General features: G+C 47.2%; 1 protein-coding gene and 1 pseudogene across 3 annotated transcripts; both read left to right on the top strand.

Moving 5' to 3' along the window:
* The first annotated feature begins 7711 nt into the window (after nucleotides 1-7711).
* Nucleotides 7712-8358, top strand: LOC112130480 (keratin-associated protein 12-1). 3 transcript variants are annotated; one of them, XM_024239334.3, is made up of 2 exons: nucleotides 7712-7933; nucleotides 7994-8358. In XM_024239334.3, the coding sequence occupies exons 1-2, from the start codon at nucleotides 7734-7736 to the stop codon at nucleotides 8100-8102; spliced, it is 309 nt and encodes a 102-aa protein (XP_024095102.1). In that variant the 5' UTR covers nucleotides 7712-7733; the 3' UTR covers nucleotides 8103-8358. The 3 variants fall into 3 exon arrangements, with proteins under 3 accessions (XP_024095102.1, XP_024095104.2, XP_024095103.2); XM_024239336.3 differs by having other exon boundaries at nucleotides 7716-7873; nucleotides 7934-8102; XM_024239335.3 differs by having other exon boundaries at nucleotides 7716-7916; nucleotides 7965-8102.
* Nucleotides 8359-11912: 3554 nt separating this feature from the next.
* On the top strand, nucleotides 11913-14523 carry LOC129052349 (MICOS complex subunit MIC60-like; annotated as a pseudogene).
* The last annotated feature ends 732 nt before the right edge of the window (nucleotides 14524-15255 follow it).

Raw genomic sequence — 15255 nt, 5'->3', positions numbered from 1 at the left:
CCTAGCCTCCCAGCCTACACCTTTCTGCTGTGCTGGATGCTTCCTGCCCTTGAACACTGGACTCCAAGTTCTTCAGTTTTGGGAATCGGACTGGATCTCTTTGCTCTTCAGCTTGCAGACGGCCTATTGTGGGACCTTGTGATCATGTTAGTTAATACTTAGTAACCCCCTCCATATATATATATATATATATTCTATTCTGTCCCTCTAAAGGAAGGTGAGTACCTTCAAGCCTCTCTGTTTAATTTTAAATATCAATGAGATGTTTAATATCTGTGACATTTTAGGGATCATTGTTCTAATTGTTCATTTTCAAAGCATCTTGTTCTTGTTTGATAGATGTAACATCTTCCTGAATGTCTGAGTATATTTAAGATTTTTTTTTTTTTTTTTTTTGAGATGGAGTCTCGCTCTGTTGCCCAGGCTGGAGTGCAGTGGCATGATCTGGGCTCACTGCAAGCTCCGCCTCCCAGGTTCACGCCATTCTCCTGCCTCAGTCTCCCGAGTAGCTGGGACTACAGGCACCCGCCACCATGCTTGGCTAATTTTTTGTATTTTTAGTAGAGATGGGGTTTCACTGTGTTAGCCAGGATGGTCTCGATCTCCTGACCTTGTGATCTGCCCACCTCAGCCTCCCAAAGTGCTGGGATTACAGGTGTGACCAACCGCGCCTGGCCGTATTTAGGATTTTTAAATTTCCTTAAACCACTGCTTTCCTCTGGGTGCAGTGATATGTTAGTTTATCTTGGTCTTGCTTTTCGTGCCGCTGGCTTCCCTCCTGGCTGGGGTGAGGGTGGTCCCGGGTTGCCCGGGCTCTTCTCCTGCTGTGTGTGTGGTCTGTTTTCTGCTGGAGGAGACCCCACCTGAGTGGGGAGGTTGGACTGGTGCTCTATGCATTGGCCTGGTGCTCTATGCTCGGGGCACAAGTCCATCCGTCGCCAGCCTCACTTTGGAGTAAGAGCAATGGGACCCCAAGGCCAGCATCAAAGAACTGTGCCTGGTGCCCCTTGGGGCCTTTGGGGGTCCTGGCCAGGGGGTGCTGTGCTCACACCTTCAGTCCCCTTCTCCACTGCAGCCCTCCCCACTCCCCTTCCGCTGGGCTTGCTGGGAAGCAGAGCCTCGTGGGGCTCCCAGGCAGGTGGGTCCCACTTCTGCCCTGGCCGGCAGTCCACACACACCCCTCTCTTTCCTTTTCATTTTTTTTTTCTTTGAGACAGAGTCTGGCTCTGTTGCCCAGGCTGGAGTCCAGTGGCTCGATCTCGGCTCACTGCAAGCTCCACCTCCCGGGTTCACGCCATTCTCCTGCCTCAGCCTCCCGAGTAGCTGGGACTACAGGCGCTTGCCACCACACCCGGCTAATTTTTTGTATTTTTAGTAGAGACGGGGTTTCACCGTGTTAGCCAGGATGGTCTCGATCTCCTGACCTCGTGATCTGCCCTCCTCGGCCTCCCAAAGTGCTGGGATTATAGGCGTGAGCCACTGCGCCCGGCCCTCTCTTTCCTTTTCATTGCTGGAGTCCCTCATCCTTGGTAAACTCACTTACCCTCCCCTGTAGTGGTCTTGGGAAGGTGGAGACGGGAATGGTGGACTGGGTCTGCCATCCTGCCCTGGGGCAGCCATGCTGTTTGAGTGTCGGCTTCCTCATGACTGTCCTGCTGCTTCTGGGACATTTGGCTGACCTGCGATCCAAATTCTTATTCTCCTTGAAAGCTGGGTACCCCAATTCTCTGAGTGTATCCCACTTCCCTCTGATCATAGCCCAGTTCTCCAAAGCAAGGATCCCATGTGTGGCTTCTATTTTTTATGAAAACATTTACTATTTTCATCTTCTGAACTACTTTTTAAAAACTATCTTTATTTTCATTTTGTTATGAAAAACGGAAACATACAGAAAAGTTGTAAAAATTAAACAGTGGGCATCCACGTACCTGGCCCTGGATCTGCACCTGGCACAGCACTCACTCTGCTCGATCGGATACTCACCCCTGAGCCGGCCTCTGTCAGTGCATCTTATTTCACAGGCACTGCAGGGGAAGGCGCAGCAACTGCGTACTTCACTCACACGCTGCAGCAACGTGCCATTAACTCGAGTTCAGCATTTGTTTTGCATGTGAAATGGTTCAAATCTCAACGGTATCATTTTATGAAGTTTGCCAATCCGTCAACACAGCTCACCCAGGACCCTCAAGGCCCAGGGGTGAGGGTGGTCCCGGCTTCCCGGGCTGGGAGAGGACCCCCATCAGGACCCTGGCCTTTGCCATCCTCTCCAGAACTCTTCTGCCTTCCCCAGTCAATTTCACCCAATCCCCCAGAGATGGCCACTGTTGAGAATTTTTCAAAGCACAAATTGGTTCTCCTTGTTTTAGAACTCATTTAGATGGAGTCGTATAGCAAGTCCTCTGGTGCCGGCCTCTCCCACGCCACGCAGTGTTTCTGCGATGCGTTCCTGTTGCCGTGTGCGTAAGCGATGCCGCCCTCAGTGCTCGTGTGGATTCCGCTGTACCGCTGTGTCAGGCTGTGTTTATCCATCCACCGGCTGATGGGTACATGGGCCATTCTGGTTTTGTCTGTTATGATACAGTGGGAGAAGTGTGCCTGCCGTTCAGAGCCCTCAGTACCCAGAAGCTGAGTAATCACCAGGCGCCAAGTGTGTCACTGGGAACCCTGGCTTTCAGGGGACCCTTCCTCCTGTTGAGCTGAAATTTACCTCCCCGTCACACTGGCTCAGTGGCCCCAATCCAGCCTCTGGGGAAACACACGCTGAGGGAAAGCCCTTCTGACACCCGAAGGCAGCCACCAGGTTCCCCAGGCTCAGCCTCCTTCTTCCCGCAGCCCTTTGTCCTGTGGCTTGGTTTCCAGGCTCCAGAAGAGCCCTGGGTGGGAGATCCTCATCTGAAACTACTGGGAAGGAGACACCTCCTTTGGACTCAGCAGCTTCAGCCACAGCTTTTCCCAGAGCGGCTTCCCGACATCCCAGGGTGAAGCTCCACCTCTGAGCAGTGACCAAGGACAGAACCCCGTGCTGTGCTGACATTGTCTTGGTCAGGAAGGCAAAGGACAATGAGAAACAGCTTCAGGGAAATTTTTAAAAAGACCCAGTATTGAGGAGCAGACAGACTTATTTTTGATAGGGAACTAAGCCTTCCTGCACAAGAACGTTCGGGGGAAATTCCAGCTACAGTGGGAGGTGGATCCGTCACTGGGGACTAAGAAGTGCAGGGGGATTCTGATAATAGGACAAAGGGAAAGGCTTTTGCTAAACAATAGCAGAGAGTTGATTATCAGGATAATCCATCAGCAGCAGGCCAGTGTGGCAGGTCACAGGCTACAGGCCAGGGAAGGGGCAGGAGGGCCGGCAGCACCTAGAGGACCGGCAGCACCTAGAGGACCGGCAGGAGGCGGCCACACACAGGCCCGACCTGAGCATGCAGCAGGCCAGCTGGCAGGAGGTGGACGCCTCACACAGGGGCCGGCACAGCAGAGCTGCACAGTGCAGGGGGTGGGGCGGGGGTGGCCAGGTGGCAGCAGGAGGTCCCACAGCCCTGGGTGGGCAGCAGGTGGTGGGGAAGCAGCATGGAGCCAGGGCAGGCCATGGGCGTCTGGGCAGCAAGCCCCCTGGCATCTTCCTCCTGGTTGGGTTCTCCTCCTCTGCCCTCTCCTGTTGATCTTTCTGGGTTTTCTTGTTAAGGTTACTCAGTTCAGGAACCTCTGAGCTGGGGGCTCCCATGACTCAGCAGACCATGTGTTTCCTGGAAACAGAGCCGAGGGGAGCTGGTAAAGGGCTGTCAGTGAGGCCAAGGGTCCACCTCATGGATGTTCAAGGTCCCCACATTGTAAATGCTGTCTGGAGCTCACACAAGCACAGTCACACTCACTGCACCAGGGGCCCCGTTTCGACTGAAAAGCTCAGTCATCATCAGGGTCTTCCCAAGTAACGAGAGCCAAGCTACTGGGCTCCATATTGTGGAATAATAATGATGATGATTGGGGTAACAGTAATGCACGGAGATCTAGTGCTGTGCCAGGCTGTGATTGGCAGCTTACGGGGTTATCTCATTCAGCTTTGCCAGCACTCGGGGTGGCCGATACCCCATTTTACAGACGTGCAATTTGTAAGTCATAGAGGGTTTGCACAATGGGTGCGTGTCTGCACCACTGCAGAGACGCAGGGATCTGGACTGCTTAGCTTCACTCTGGAATCCATGGTCATTACCACTGTGCCAAATTATACTGGGGCTTGAGGGTTCAATAAGTGATTCATCCTGAAGTCCTGAACCAGCTGGGACAGAGAAGATGGATGAAAACTTCAGCCACGTTGGCCTCTGCAGAGCATGGCCCAGGAGTGTGACCGCAGTGGACTTCCTGACACCACACTTCAGAAGTGCCCACTTCACACAAGTAGCACTAGTGGCCACAGGCCACCTCCTCTGCAGACGGAGCCCAGCCCAGGAGGACCCATCACGGAGTGGGGCGTGAGCTACTCATATCTGGTTCCTCTCCCACGCTGAGGGTCTGATCAGTCTCACCCCTGCAGAGGCAGCTTGGGGGAAAGTGAGGAGCTGGCGTGAAATTCCAGGATGCCCCTGCACTTGGGAGGCAGCGGGCAGGAGTGTGGATGGCACGCTCCTCCTCACGCTCCAGCTCTGTTCTCTTGATGGATTGGCCACAGCGCTTTATTCTACGGTGGTGTCACACGGTAGGGGGATGAGCCATCTCTCAGGGCAGAGCTACTCCCTCCATCCCAGGCAGCACCCAGGGGCACCCTCTGCTCCTGTGTGGGTCCTCCTGTGCCTGCTGGTGGTGGATACAGGTGATTCCTGCCAAGAAGCCTTTGGACAAGTCAGACACCACGTTAATGAAATCCCCTCCAAGGCTGAAGACCAAGTGGGGTCTCAGAGCTGTGGACAGAACTTAGAAGTCTATGGACCCAGAGCTGATCTGTGGCCATGTGGGAGTGACCTTAAGGCCTAGGGACAAGCCGGGTGAGGCCACAAGTTCACAGGCAACTCCTTTCACTGCTGTAGTTCAGAATCACACTTAAAAACCAAGAGAATTGGGGCAGCCACAGTGACCACATGTTCCTATGTGACCTAGTCACCAAGTAATCCATTTTAAAGGTTGGTTGTCTTATGAGTCGACTACAGAAGAACGAGGATGCGTCTTTGATATTTACCTGCTCCTTTACCTTCCCCCATCCCCCCTACTCTTCTGTGCAGGTCAGGGTCCACCTGGCCTCGTCCTAGTCAACCGAAAGCACATCTCCACGTCGCCTGCAGCGCACATCTGCAGGGGAGGATTTCTCCCAGCTTTTGCTCTTCTGAACAGGTTTTCACTTCAATCTCAGTTTCTGGGGTTTTTTGAGACCCTTCTTGCTCGGTCACCCAGGCTGAAGTGTGATGGTGCAGTCATAGCTCACTGCAGCTTCGAACTCCTGGGCTCAAGCTATCCTCCTGCCTCATCCTCCTGAATAGTTGGGACTGCAGGTGCACACCGCCACACCTAGCTAATTTTTAAATTTTCTGTAGAGATGTGCTCTTGCTTGTTGCCCAGGCTGGTCTACAACTCCTGGGCTCAAGAGATCCTCTTGCCTCGGCCTTCAAAGTGCTGGGATTAGAGGTGTGAACCACAGTGCCCGGCCCGGCCTCAATCTCAGTTTTGAAGCACGTTCTTCATAGATGTGGACTTCTGGATTGCCAGTTCTTGTTGCTCAGCATTTTAAAGATGCGTCTCCATTGTTTCTCACGAGAAGCCAGGGTGTTTTTCTCATCCTTGTTCCTTTGTATGTAAAGTGTCTTCCTGTCACTGCTTTTGAGATTTTTGTCTTCATTTTTGGTTTTCATCACTTTATGATGTGCCTGGATGTGGTTTTCTTCCTATTTATCCTACTGGGGGTTTTCTGAGATTCCTGGATTTGGACGTTGTTGATTTTTGAAGTCAAATTTGGTGTATTTAAAATTTTTAACTACTGTACTTTTCAGTTCTAGGATTCCCATTTTAAAAAATGGTTTCAATTACTCTATTGAGATTCCCTATTTATCCATTCATGAAGACAATGTTTTCCTTTAATTATTTGAACAGTTTTCTTGGATTTTTTGGAACATGTTTGTAATAGCTGCTTACAGTCATCATTTGCCATGTCCAATATCTAGACCATCTCAGGTTTATTTTTTTTTAACAGCGAATTAAATTTACCTATATCTTTTAATACCTGATGATTTGTTTTTTGAGACAGGTCTTGCTCTGTTGCCCTGGCTGGAGTGCAGTGGTGTGATCATAACTCATGGCATCCTCAACCTCCCAGGCTCAATAGACCTTCCTGCCTCAACCTACCGTGTAGCTGGGACCACAAGCATGCACCACCATGTCTGGCTAATTTTTAACCATTTTTTTGTAGAGACAGAGTCTCACTATGTTGCCCAGGCTGGTCTCAAACTCCTAGCCTCAAGCAATCTTCCCATCTTGGCCTCCCAAAGTGCTGGGATTACAGGCATAAACAACCGTGCCTGTCCAATATCTGATGATTTTGATTGTGTATGAGGTATTATAATAATGCATTTACAGACTCTGAGCTGTATCATGTTTCTGATTTTTCTTCTAGCTGTCAGTTACTGGAGAATGACCTTAATCTTGTGAGTTTTTGTTCAACACTTTGCTAGGGTGGATCTCTGGGAAGTATCTACAACTTGGAACACTCTGTATCTTCGTGGGACTCACATTCCAAACTGTCTTCCCTAAAAATCCTATTCTGAATTGGTTTAGGCTTTGTTCGGGCTGGCCTAGGCGGGTCTCACTGTAGTCTGTGGTCCTTACTCATTTGGTGCTGGGCTGTAGGGGGTCTCGGCTGGATGTCGATGTGGGGGCTGGAGGGAGGCTTCACTCTCAATCCTCTAGCAGCTTCTCTCTGGTGAGCCTGTGGTGGCCTTGCCCTGGGAATGCACAGCCCTGCCCCATTCCACAGATTCACAGTCAGTTCCCACACTGCGGGGCCTGCTCTCCACACGGATCCTTCTTTCCACTTCTCTGCTCCTCGGACTCCAGGGCTTCAACTGCATGGGCACTGGTCCCTTCCTCCTCGGCAGAGTTGGGCCACTGTATTTTGCTCTGACTCCAGCTGGTGACACTGCATTTTGGAAGCCTGCCCCAGCAGAGAGCTGGGAAATGGGAGTTTATCTCCTAAGTTTCTTCTCTCTCAGGAAGCACGGTCTGCACTGCTGGTTGGCAGCTGCCTGAAAATGAGCATCTCCTAAATCTCAACTGTATAGCTGATAGAGTAGCCAGCTTTGCATCACTCACTCCAGCAGGTTTCCCAGTATGATTACATTGTCTATATTCAGTTCTGGTCTCTTCCCCAAAGTTTCTGGTTGATGCAACAGAAGTTGTGGTTCGAGGAGGTCTTTTGGGTACCACTCATGTCTGCTTCAGTGTAGAACTAATGAACGGAGGCAGATATCAGGCAGGTGGAGCTAAAACAGCCTGTGCATCACCGATAAATTTGGGCAGGTTTCCAAATGTAACAAGAGCTTGAAGAAGGTGCAATTAGTCATGAAACAAAGGGCCAAATAAAAAACATGAGCATCTACAACAGAAAACTGAGTTCCAGGAAACAGCCTTGAGGAAGAAAAACAAGGAAGACAACAGGTACGCGCTTCTGTGCTGTGGGGATGCCTGGGTCCAGGTATAAAGGCTGCCCAGGGAAGCTGTCCCCAGACATCACTGCCCTCTGCCTCGACCTTATGCAGCCACACGCCACCATGTGCCATACCAGCTGCTCCTCAGGCTGCCAGCCAGCCTGCTGTGTGCCCAGCCCCTGCCAGGCATCCTGTTACGTCCCTGTGGGCTGCCAGTCCTCCGTGTGCGTGCCCGTGAGCCTCAAGTCAGCCGTGTGCATGCCCGTGAGATGTCAGTCCTCTGTGTGTGTGCCTGTGAGCTACAGGCCCATTGTGTGCGTGGCCCCCTCCTGCCAGTCCTCCCTGTGTGTGCCTGTGAGCTGCAGGCCCGTCGTGTATGCGGCTCCCTCCTGCCAGTCCTCTGGGTGCTGCCAGCCTTCCTGCACCAGCGTCCTCTGCAGACCCGTCTCCTGCAGCACCTCTTCCTGCTGCTGAGCGTGAATCTCCAGACCCGCTGCTCCCCGTGCAGATGAGGCCACACCTGTACACTCCCTGGATGAGTCCTCAGTTGGTCTTCTGCACATGGCGCAGGTGAAAAGCATGCTCAGTGAACCCTCTGAATTCTGGATCGAGAATGTGACAGAATGATCTGGAGCCCTTGCTGACCTTGCCCATCCCCCCAGGGAAGTCTGGGGTCCCAGAGTCATTCTCTGACCCCATGAGAGCCAAATAAACCAGCTTTCCCCACGCAGCTCTGCGTTTCTTGTCTCTCTTTTTTATTTCCATACTCCCCGCTATCTATTCTGCTGATTACATAGAATTTGCTGCTAAACCCTTTTCAGTGATCCCTTCACCCAGTGCTCATCAGAAGGTGGTGTCCCCGGTGAAGGGCGCAGCTGCAGATTCCCATGTGGCCTCTCCCAGGGCTCCCGGGGCCCAGGTGCAGTAGCCACAGAAGTGACTTACCCGCCTGTGGTGGAGTGGTCTTGCTTCCCCACTGGCTGCCCACTCCTGCTCCAGGCCAGCAAGCCCTGCACTGATGGCCAAAGCCTCAGAGCACTGAGGATCGGGTTTCCCCACGTGGTTGGTGGACGTCCTGTTTCCCAGGTCGCGGAGGATCTCAGGTTTACAGAACTGGATTAGTTCTGTAGCACACACTCCCATCACTGATCTACATATGGCACTTTTTAAAAATTGATACATAATATCTTTACATATTTATGGGGTATATGAAATACTTTATACACAGAGGATATGTAACGATGAAATCAGGATATTCATCACCTTGTCTATCATTTCTCTATGTTGAGAACATTTTACACTCTCTCTTCTAGCTGATTTGAGACATACAATACATTGTTAACTGTAGTCACCCTATGCTGCTATCAAATATTAGAACTTATTCTTTCTGTGTAACTGTATGTTTGTACCCATTAACCAAACTCACTTCTCCTCTAACACACACCCTTCTTCACCTCTGGTAATATCATTCTACTCTCTACTTCCATGAGATCAACTTTGTGAACTCCCACATGTGAGTGAGAACATGTAATATTTGTCTTTAATGACCTTCGGTTCCATCCATGTTGCTGCAAATGGCAGGACTTCCTTCTTTTTTATGGCTGAATAAGATTCCATTGTAAATATATACCACAGTGTCTTGATTCATTTATTTATTGATAGACACTTAGGTTGAATCTGTATCTTGGCTATTGTGAATAGTGCTGCAATAAACATGGGGGTGCAGGAATCTTTCTGATACACCAATTCCCTATCCTTTGAATAAATACTTAGTAGCAGGATTGCTGGATAGTATGATAGTTTTATTTTAGTTTTCTGAGAAATCTGTATACCGTTTTTGATAATGGCTGTACTAATTTACACTTCCACAAATGATGTATAAGAGTTCCCTTTTCTCCACATCTTTACCAGCATCTGTTATTTTTTGTCTTTTTGATAATAGCCATTCTAATTGGGGTAAGATGATGCTATCTCATTGTAGTTTTGATCTGCAGTTCCCTGATGATTAGTGATGTTGAGTTTTTTTTAATATACCTGTTGGCCATTTGTATGTCTTCTTTTGAGAGATGCCTATTCAGGTGCTTTGCCAATTTATTAATGGAATTATTTGTTTTGTTGTTGTTGTTGAGTTGTTTGAGTTCCTTATATATTCTGGATATTAGTCACTTGTCAGATGCATAGTTTACAAATATTTTCTCCCATTAAACAGGTTGTCTCTTCACTCTGTTGATTGTTCCCTTTGCTGTGCAGAACTTTTCAGTTTAATATAATCTCATTTGTCTATTTTGGTTTTTGTTGCCTGTGTTTTTGTAGTCTTAGCCATAAACTGTTTGCCTAGACCAATGTCCTGGAGCATTTCATTTATGTTTTCTTCTAGTAGCTTTATGGTTTTCAGTCTTATGTTTAAGGCTTTGATACATCTTGAGTTGATTTCTGTATATGATGAGAGGTAGGGATCCAGTTTCATTCTTCTGCATGTGGCTATCCAGTTTTCCCAGCACCATTTATTGAAGGGGGTGTCCTTTCTCTATTGTATGTTCTTGCCACCTTTGTTGAAAATCAACTGGCTGTAAATATATGGATTTATTTCTGGGTTCTCTATTCTGTTCCATTGATCTATGTGTCTGGTTTTATACCAATACTGTGCTGTTTAGCCTTGTAATATATTTTGAAGTCAAGTGGTGTGATGCCTACAGGTTTGTTCTTTTTGCTCAGGATAACTTTGGCTATTCAGGGTCTTTTTTGGTTCCATATGAATTTTAGGACTGTTTTTTCTGCTTCTGTGAAACATGTCATTGGCATTTTGATAGAGATTGCATTGAGTCTGTTGATTGCTTTGGATAGTATGATCTTTCTAACAATATCATTTCTTCCGATCCATGAACATGGAATGTCTTTCCATTTGTTTGTGTCTTCTTCAATTTATTTTATCAGTGTTTTGTAGTTTTCTTTGCAGAGGTCTTTCACATCCTTGGTTATATTCATTGCCAGGTATTTTATTTTTAAAATAGCTATTGTGAATGAGATTGTGTTCCATGGGCAGGTCTATGCAAACCCACCCCCAAAGTTCAAGGAAGCTGAGAGGCCACAGAAAGAGGCTGACAAATCCAGTTTCTCAGAAAGAAACATTTAATAAGGACTTAAAACAGAAGGCATGTCTGTGTCTTGGGTGGTGGTAAGATAAGCTGGTGGATCCCTGTGCCATTACCCCTCCAGACCCAAGGCTTATATACCACAAGGAAAGGGTATATGTGATTTAGAAGGGCTCTGTAGACCAATTGAAGTAGGATAACGTCAAGGTTGTTTTGAAGCAGGATTTATAGTATGTGCTCTTATACAAGGAACAGTAGATAAACTGGAAATCTTAGTGGCCTTCTCAGAACAGGTTAACTAGAAGTCCATATGGCAGATTAGCATCCAAGCTGGAGTTGTTTCAGCCTTCATGGATTGCCTTTTTGCTTACTTTTTCAGCTAGTTTGTTATTGGTGTATCGAAACACTACTGATTTTTATATGTTGATTTTGTATCCTGCAACTTTACTAAATTTGTTTATCAGTTCTAATAGTTTTTTGGTGGAGTCTTTAGATTTTTCTAAATATAAAATCATGTCATGTGCAAAGAGGGATAATTTGACTTCCTCTCTTCCAATTGGGATGGCTTTTATTTCTATCTCTTACCTGATTGCACTGGATTGGACTTCCAGTACTATGTTGAATAGGTGTATTAGTCCATTCTTACATTGCTATAAAGATATACCTGAGACTGGGTAATTTATAAAGAAAAGAGGTTTAATTGGCCCATGGTTCTGCAGGCTATATAGGAACCATAGAGGCTTCTAGGGAGGCCTCAGGAAGCTTACAATCATGGCAGAAGGCAAAAGGGGCACCAGTGCTTCACATTCTGGAGCAGTGTGGGTGGGGGGAGGGTGCTACACACTTTTAAACAACCAGATCTCACAAGAACTGATTATCATGACAATACTATCGAGAGGGATGGTGCTAAACCATTCATGAGAAATGGCCCTCATGATCCAATCACCTCCTACCAGGCCCCACCTCCAGCACTGGGGATTACATTTCAACTTTGGGTGGGGACACAGATCCAAACCATATAAATAGGAGTGATAAAAATAGGCATCCTTGACATATGTACACATGTCTCCACTTACTCATGTCGCTATGGCAGCTCCCGCATCCACCAGCAGCACCGTCCGCTGAATAGACACTACGGGCCTGTCAGTTATCGAGGGTGACCGCTGCGGCCCAGAGTTGTCTCTGTGGGAAGTTAGTCCTCCATCCACTGCGACCATGCCACCGATACTCTACTTCAGGCAGCTCTGGGTTGACTACTGGCAACATTGCTGGAGCTGGCCTTTTGTTTGTTGGTGGAGGTATTGGTGGCACTATCCTATGTGCCAAATGGGATTCCCACTTCCGAGAAAATGTAGAGAAAACCATACCTTACTCAGACAAACTCTTCGAGATGGTTCTTGGTTCTGCACCTTATAATGTTCCATTGACAAAGAAATCGACTCAGTCTGGTCCACTAAAAATCTCTAGTGTATCAGAAGTAACAAAAGATTCTAAACAGCCTGACTCACAACTCCAAAAACAAAAGGGAGATACTCCAGCTTCAGCAACAGTAGGTGATACACTGTTGGCCCCTGGGGTTCAGCATGAGGAATCTTTAAAAACTGGTCACCCTGAAATTGATGAAGGAAAACCCACACCTGCACTTTCAGAAGAAGCATCCTCATCTTCTATAAGGGAACGACCACCTGAAGAAATTGCAGCTTGCCTTGCACAACAGGAAAAACAAGAACAAGTTAAAACTGAGTCTCTAGCCAAGAGCTTAGAAGATGCTCTGAGGCAAACTGCAAATGTCCCTCTGCAGGCGATTGCAGCTCAGAACACTGTGTCCAGGCTGTCAATGCACACTCCAACATATTGAAAGCCGCCATGGACAATTCTGAGATTGAGGGCAAGAAGAAGTCTGCTAAGTGGCGCACAGTGCAAGGTGCGTTGAAGGAACGCAGAAAGGCAGTAGATGAAGCTGCCGATGCCCTTCTCAAAGCCAAGGAAGAGTTAGAGAAGATGAAAAGTGTGACTGAAAATGCAAAGAAAGAAGAGGTTGCTGGGGCCAAGCCTCATATAAACTTCACAACACGATAGTTGATCTGGATAATGTGGTCAAAAAGGTCCAAGCAGCTCAATTTGAGGCTAAGGTTGTATCTCAGTATCACGAGCTGGTGGGCCAAGCTCGGGATGACTTTAAATGACAGCTGGACAGTATTACTCCAGAAGTCCTTCCTGGGTGGAAAGGAATGAGTGTTTCGGACCTAGCTGACAAGCTCTCTACTGATGATCTGCACTCCCTGATTGCTCATGCACATCGTCACATCGAGCAGCTGAACAGAGAGCTAGCAGAACAGAAGGCCACAGAAAAGCAGCACATCACATTAGCCTTGGAGAAACAAACGCTGGAAGAAAAGCGGGCATTTGACTCTGTAGTAGCAAAAGCATTAGAACATCATGGAAGTAAAATGCAGGCTGAATAGGACAGAAAGATAGAGGAAGTCAGAGATGCCATGGAGAGTGACATGAGAACCTAGCTTCACTGACAGGCAGCTGCCCACACTGATCACTTGCGAGATGTCCTTAGGGTTCAAGAACAGGAATTGAAGTATGAATTTGAGCAGAACCTGTCTGAGAAACTCTCAAAACAAGAATTACAGTTTCGTCATCTCAGTCAAGAGCAAGTTCACAACTTTACTCTGGATATAAACACTGCCTATGCTAGACTCAGAGGAATCGAACCCGCTGTTCAGAGTCATGCAGTTGCTGAAGAGGAAGCCAGAAAAGTCTACCAACTCTGGCTTTCAGTGGAGGCATTAAAGTACAGCATGAAGACCTCATCTGCAGAAATGCCTACTGTCCCGCTGGGTAGTGCAGTTGAGGCCATCAAAGCCAACTGTTCTGATAGTGAATTTACCAAAGCTTTAACCACAGCTATCCCTCCAGAGTCCCTGACCCGTGGGGTGTACAGTGAAGAGACCCTTAGAGCCTGCTTTTATGCTGTTCAAAGACTGGCCTGAAGGGTAGCAATGATTGATTAAACCAGAAATAGCTTGTACCAGTACTTCCTCTCCTATCTGCAGTCCCTGCTTCTATTCCCACCTCAGCAACTGAAGCCACCCCCAGAGCTCTGACCTGAAGATATAAACACGTTTAAATTACTGTCATATGCCTCCTATTGCACTGAGCATGGTGATCTGGAGCTAGCAGCGAAGTTTGTCAATCAGCTGAAGGGGGAATCCAGACGAGTGGCACAGGACTTGGCTGAAGGAAGCCCGAATAACCCTAGAAACAAACAGATAGTGGAAATCCTGACAGCGTATGCCAGCGCCGCAGGCATAGGAACCACTCAAGTGCAGCCAGAGTAAGGTCTAGGAAGATTTTCGTAAAGTCGTATTTCATGTCAAGGAAATCAGCAGTGATACGTGAAGGGTTTGCAACAAGGGTCCCAGAATTGTCTAGACATGAGCAGGTTTACAAGTACTGTTCTAAATGTTAACACCTGTTGCATTTATATTCTTTCCACTTGCTATCATGTCAGTGAACTCCAGGAGTGCTTTCTTTGCAACTCGTGTAACATTTTCTGTTTTTCGGGTTTTACTGATCAGACTTGTGAGGCCAATCAAAATAATGTGTGTGATATCTACTACTGTTGATTTTGCCCTCGGAGCAAACTGAATAAACAAGATGAAAACTGAAAAAAAAAATGCATCCTTGTCTCATTCAGTTCTTAGAAGAAAGGCTTTCAGCATTTTTCCATTTAATATGATGTTAGCCGTGGGTCTGTCATACATGGCCTTTATTATTTTGAGGTATGTTTCTTCTGTACATGGTTTGTTGAGAGTTTTTATCATGAAGGATATTGAATTTTGTCAAATGCTTTTTCTGCATCTATTGAGATGCTCATATACTTTCTGTCCTTCACTCTGTTGATGTGATATATCACGTTGATTGATTTGTGTATGTTGAATCACCCTTGCATCTGTGTGATAATTTCCACTTGATCATGGTATATTATCTTTTCGATGGGCTGCTGGATTCAGTTTGCTAGTATTTTGTTGAGGAGTTTCGCATCTATGTTCATCGGGGATATTGGTCTGTACTTTTCTTTTTTTACTGTATTTTTGTCTGTTTTCCGTATCAAGGTAATTCTGGCCTCATAGAATGAGTTAAGAAGAGTTCCCTCCTCTTCAATTTTTTGGAACAATTTGAGGAGAATTAGTGTTGGTTCTTCATGTGTTTGGTATAATTTGGCAGTGAAGCCATTCAGGCCTGGGCTCTTCTTTGCTGGGAGACTTTTTATTACTGATTCAATCTGGTTATTCATTATTGGTCTATTCAGGTTTTCTATTTTTTTTATTCAATCTTCGTAGGTTGTATATGTCCAGGAAATTATTCATTTCCTCTAGGTTTACCAGTTTTTTAGAGCATAGTCTCTGGTAATGTTATACACACACACACACACACACACACACACATTTTAAAGACAGAATCTCCCTTTGTCACCCAGGCTGGAGTGCAATGACCCAGTCGTGGTGTGGTCATGGCTTACC

This window comes from Pongo abelii, chromosome 22 (assembly GCF_028885655.2).
Source record: "Pongo abelii isolate AG06213 chromosome 22, NHGRI_mPonAbe1-v2.0_pri, whole genome shotgun sequence".
NCBI classification, from domain to species: Eukaryota; Metazoa; Chordata; class Mammalia; order Primates; family Hominidae; genus Pongo; species Pongo abelii.
The sequence above is the reverse complement of the archived record's forward strand: the minus strand, read 5'-3'. Positions and strand labels throughout refer to the sequence as shown.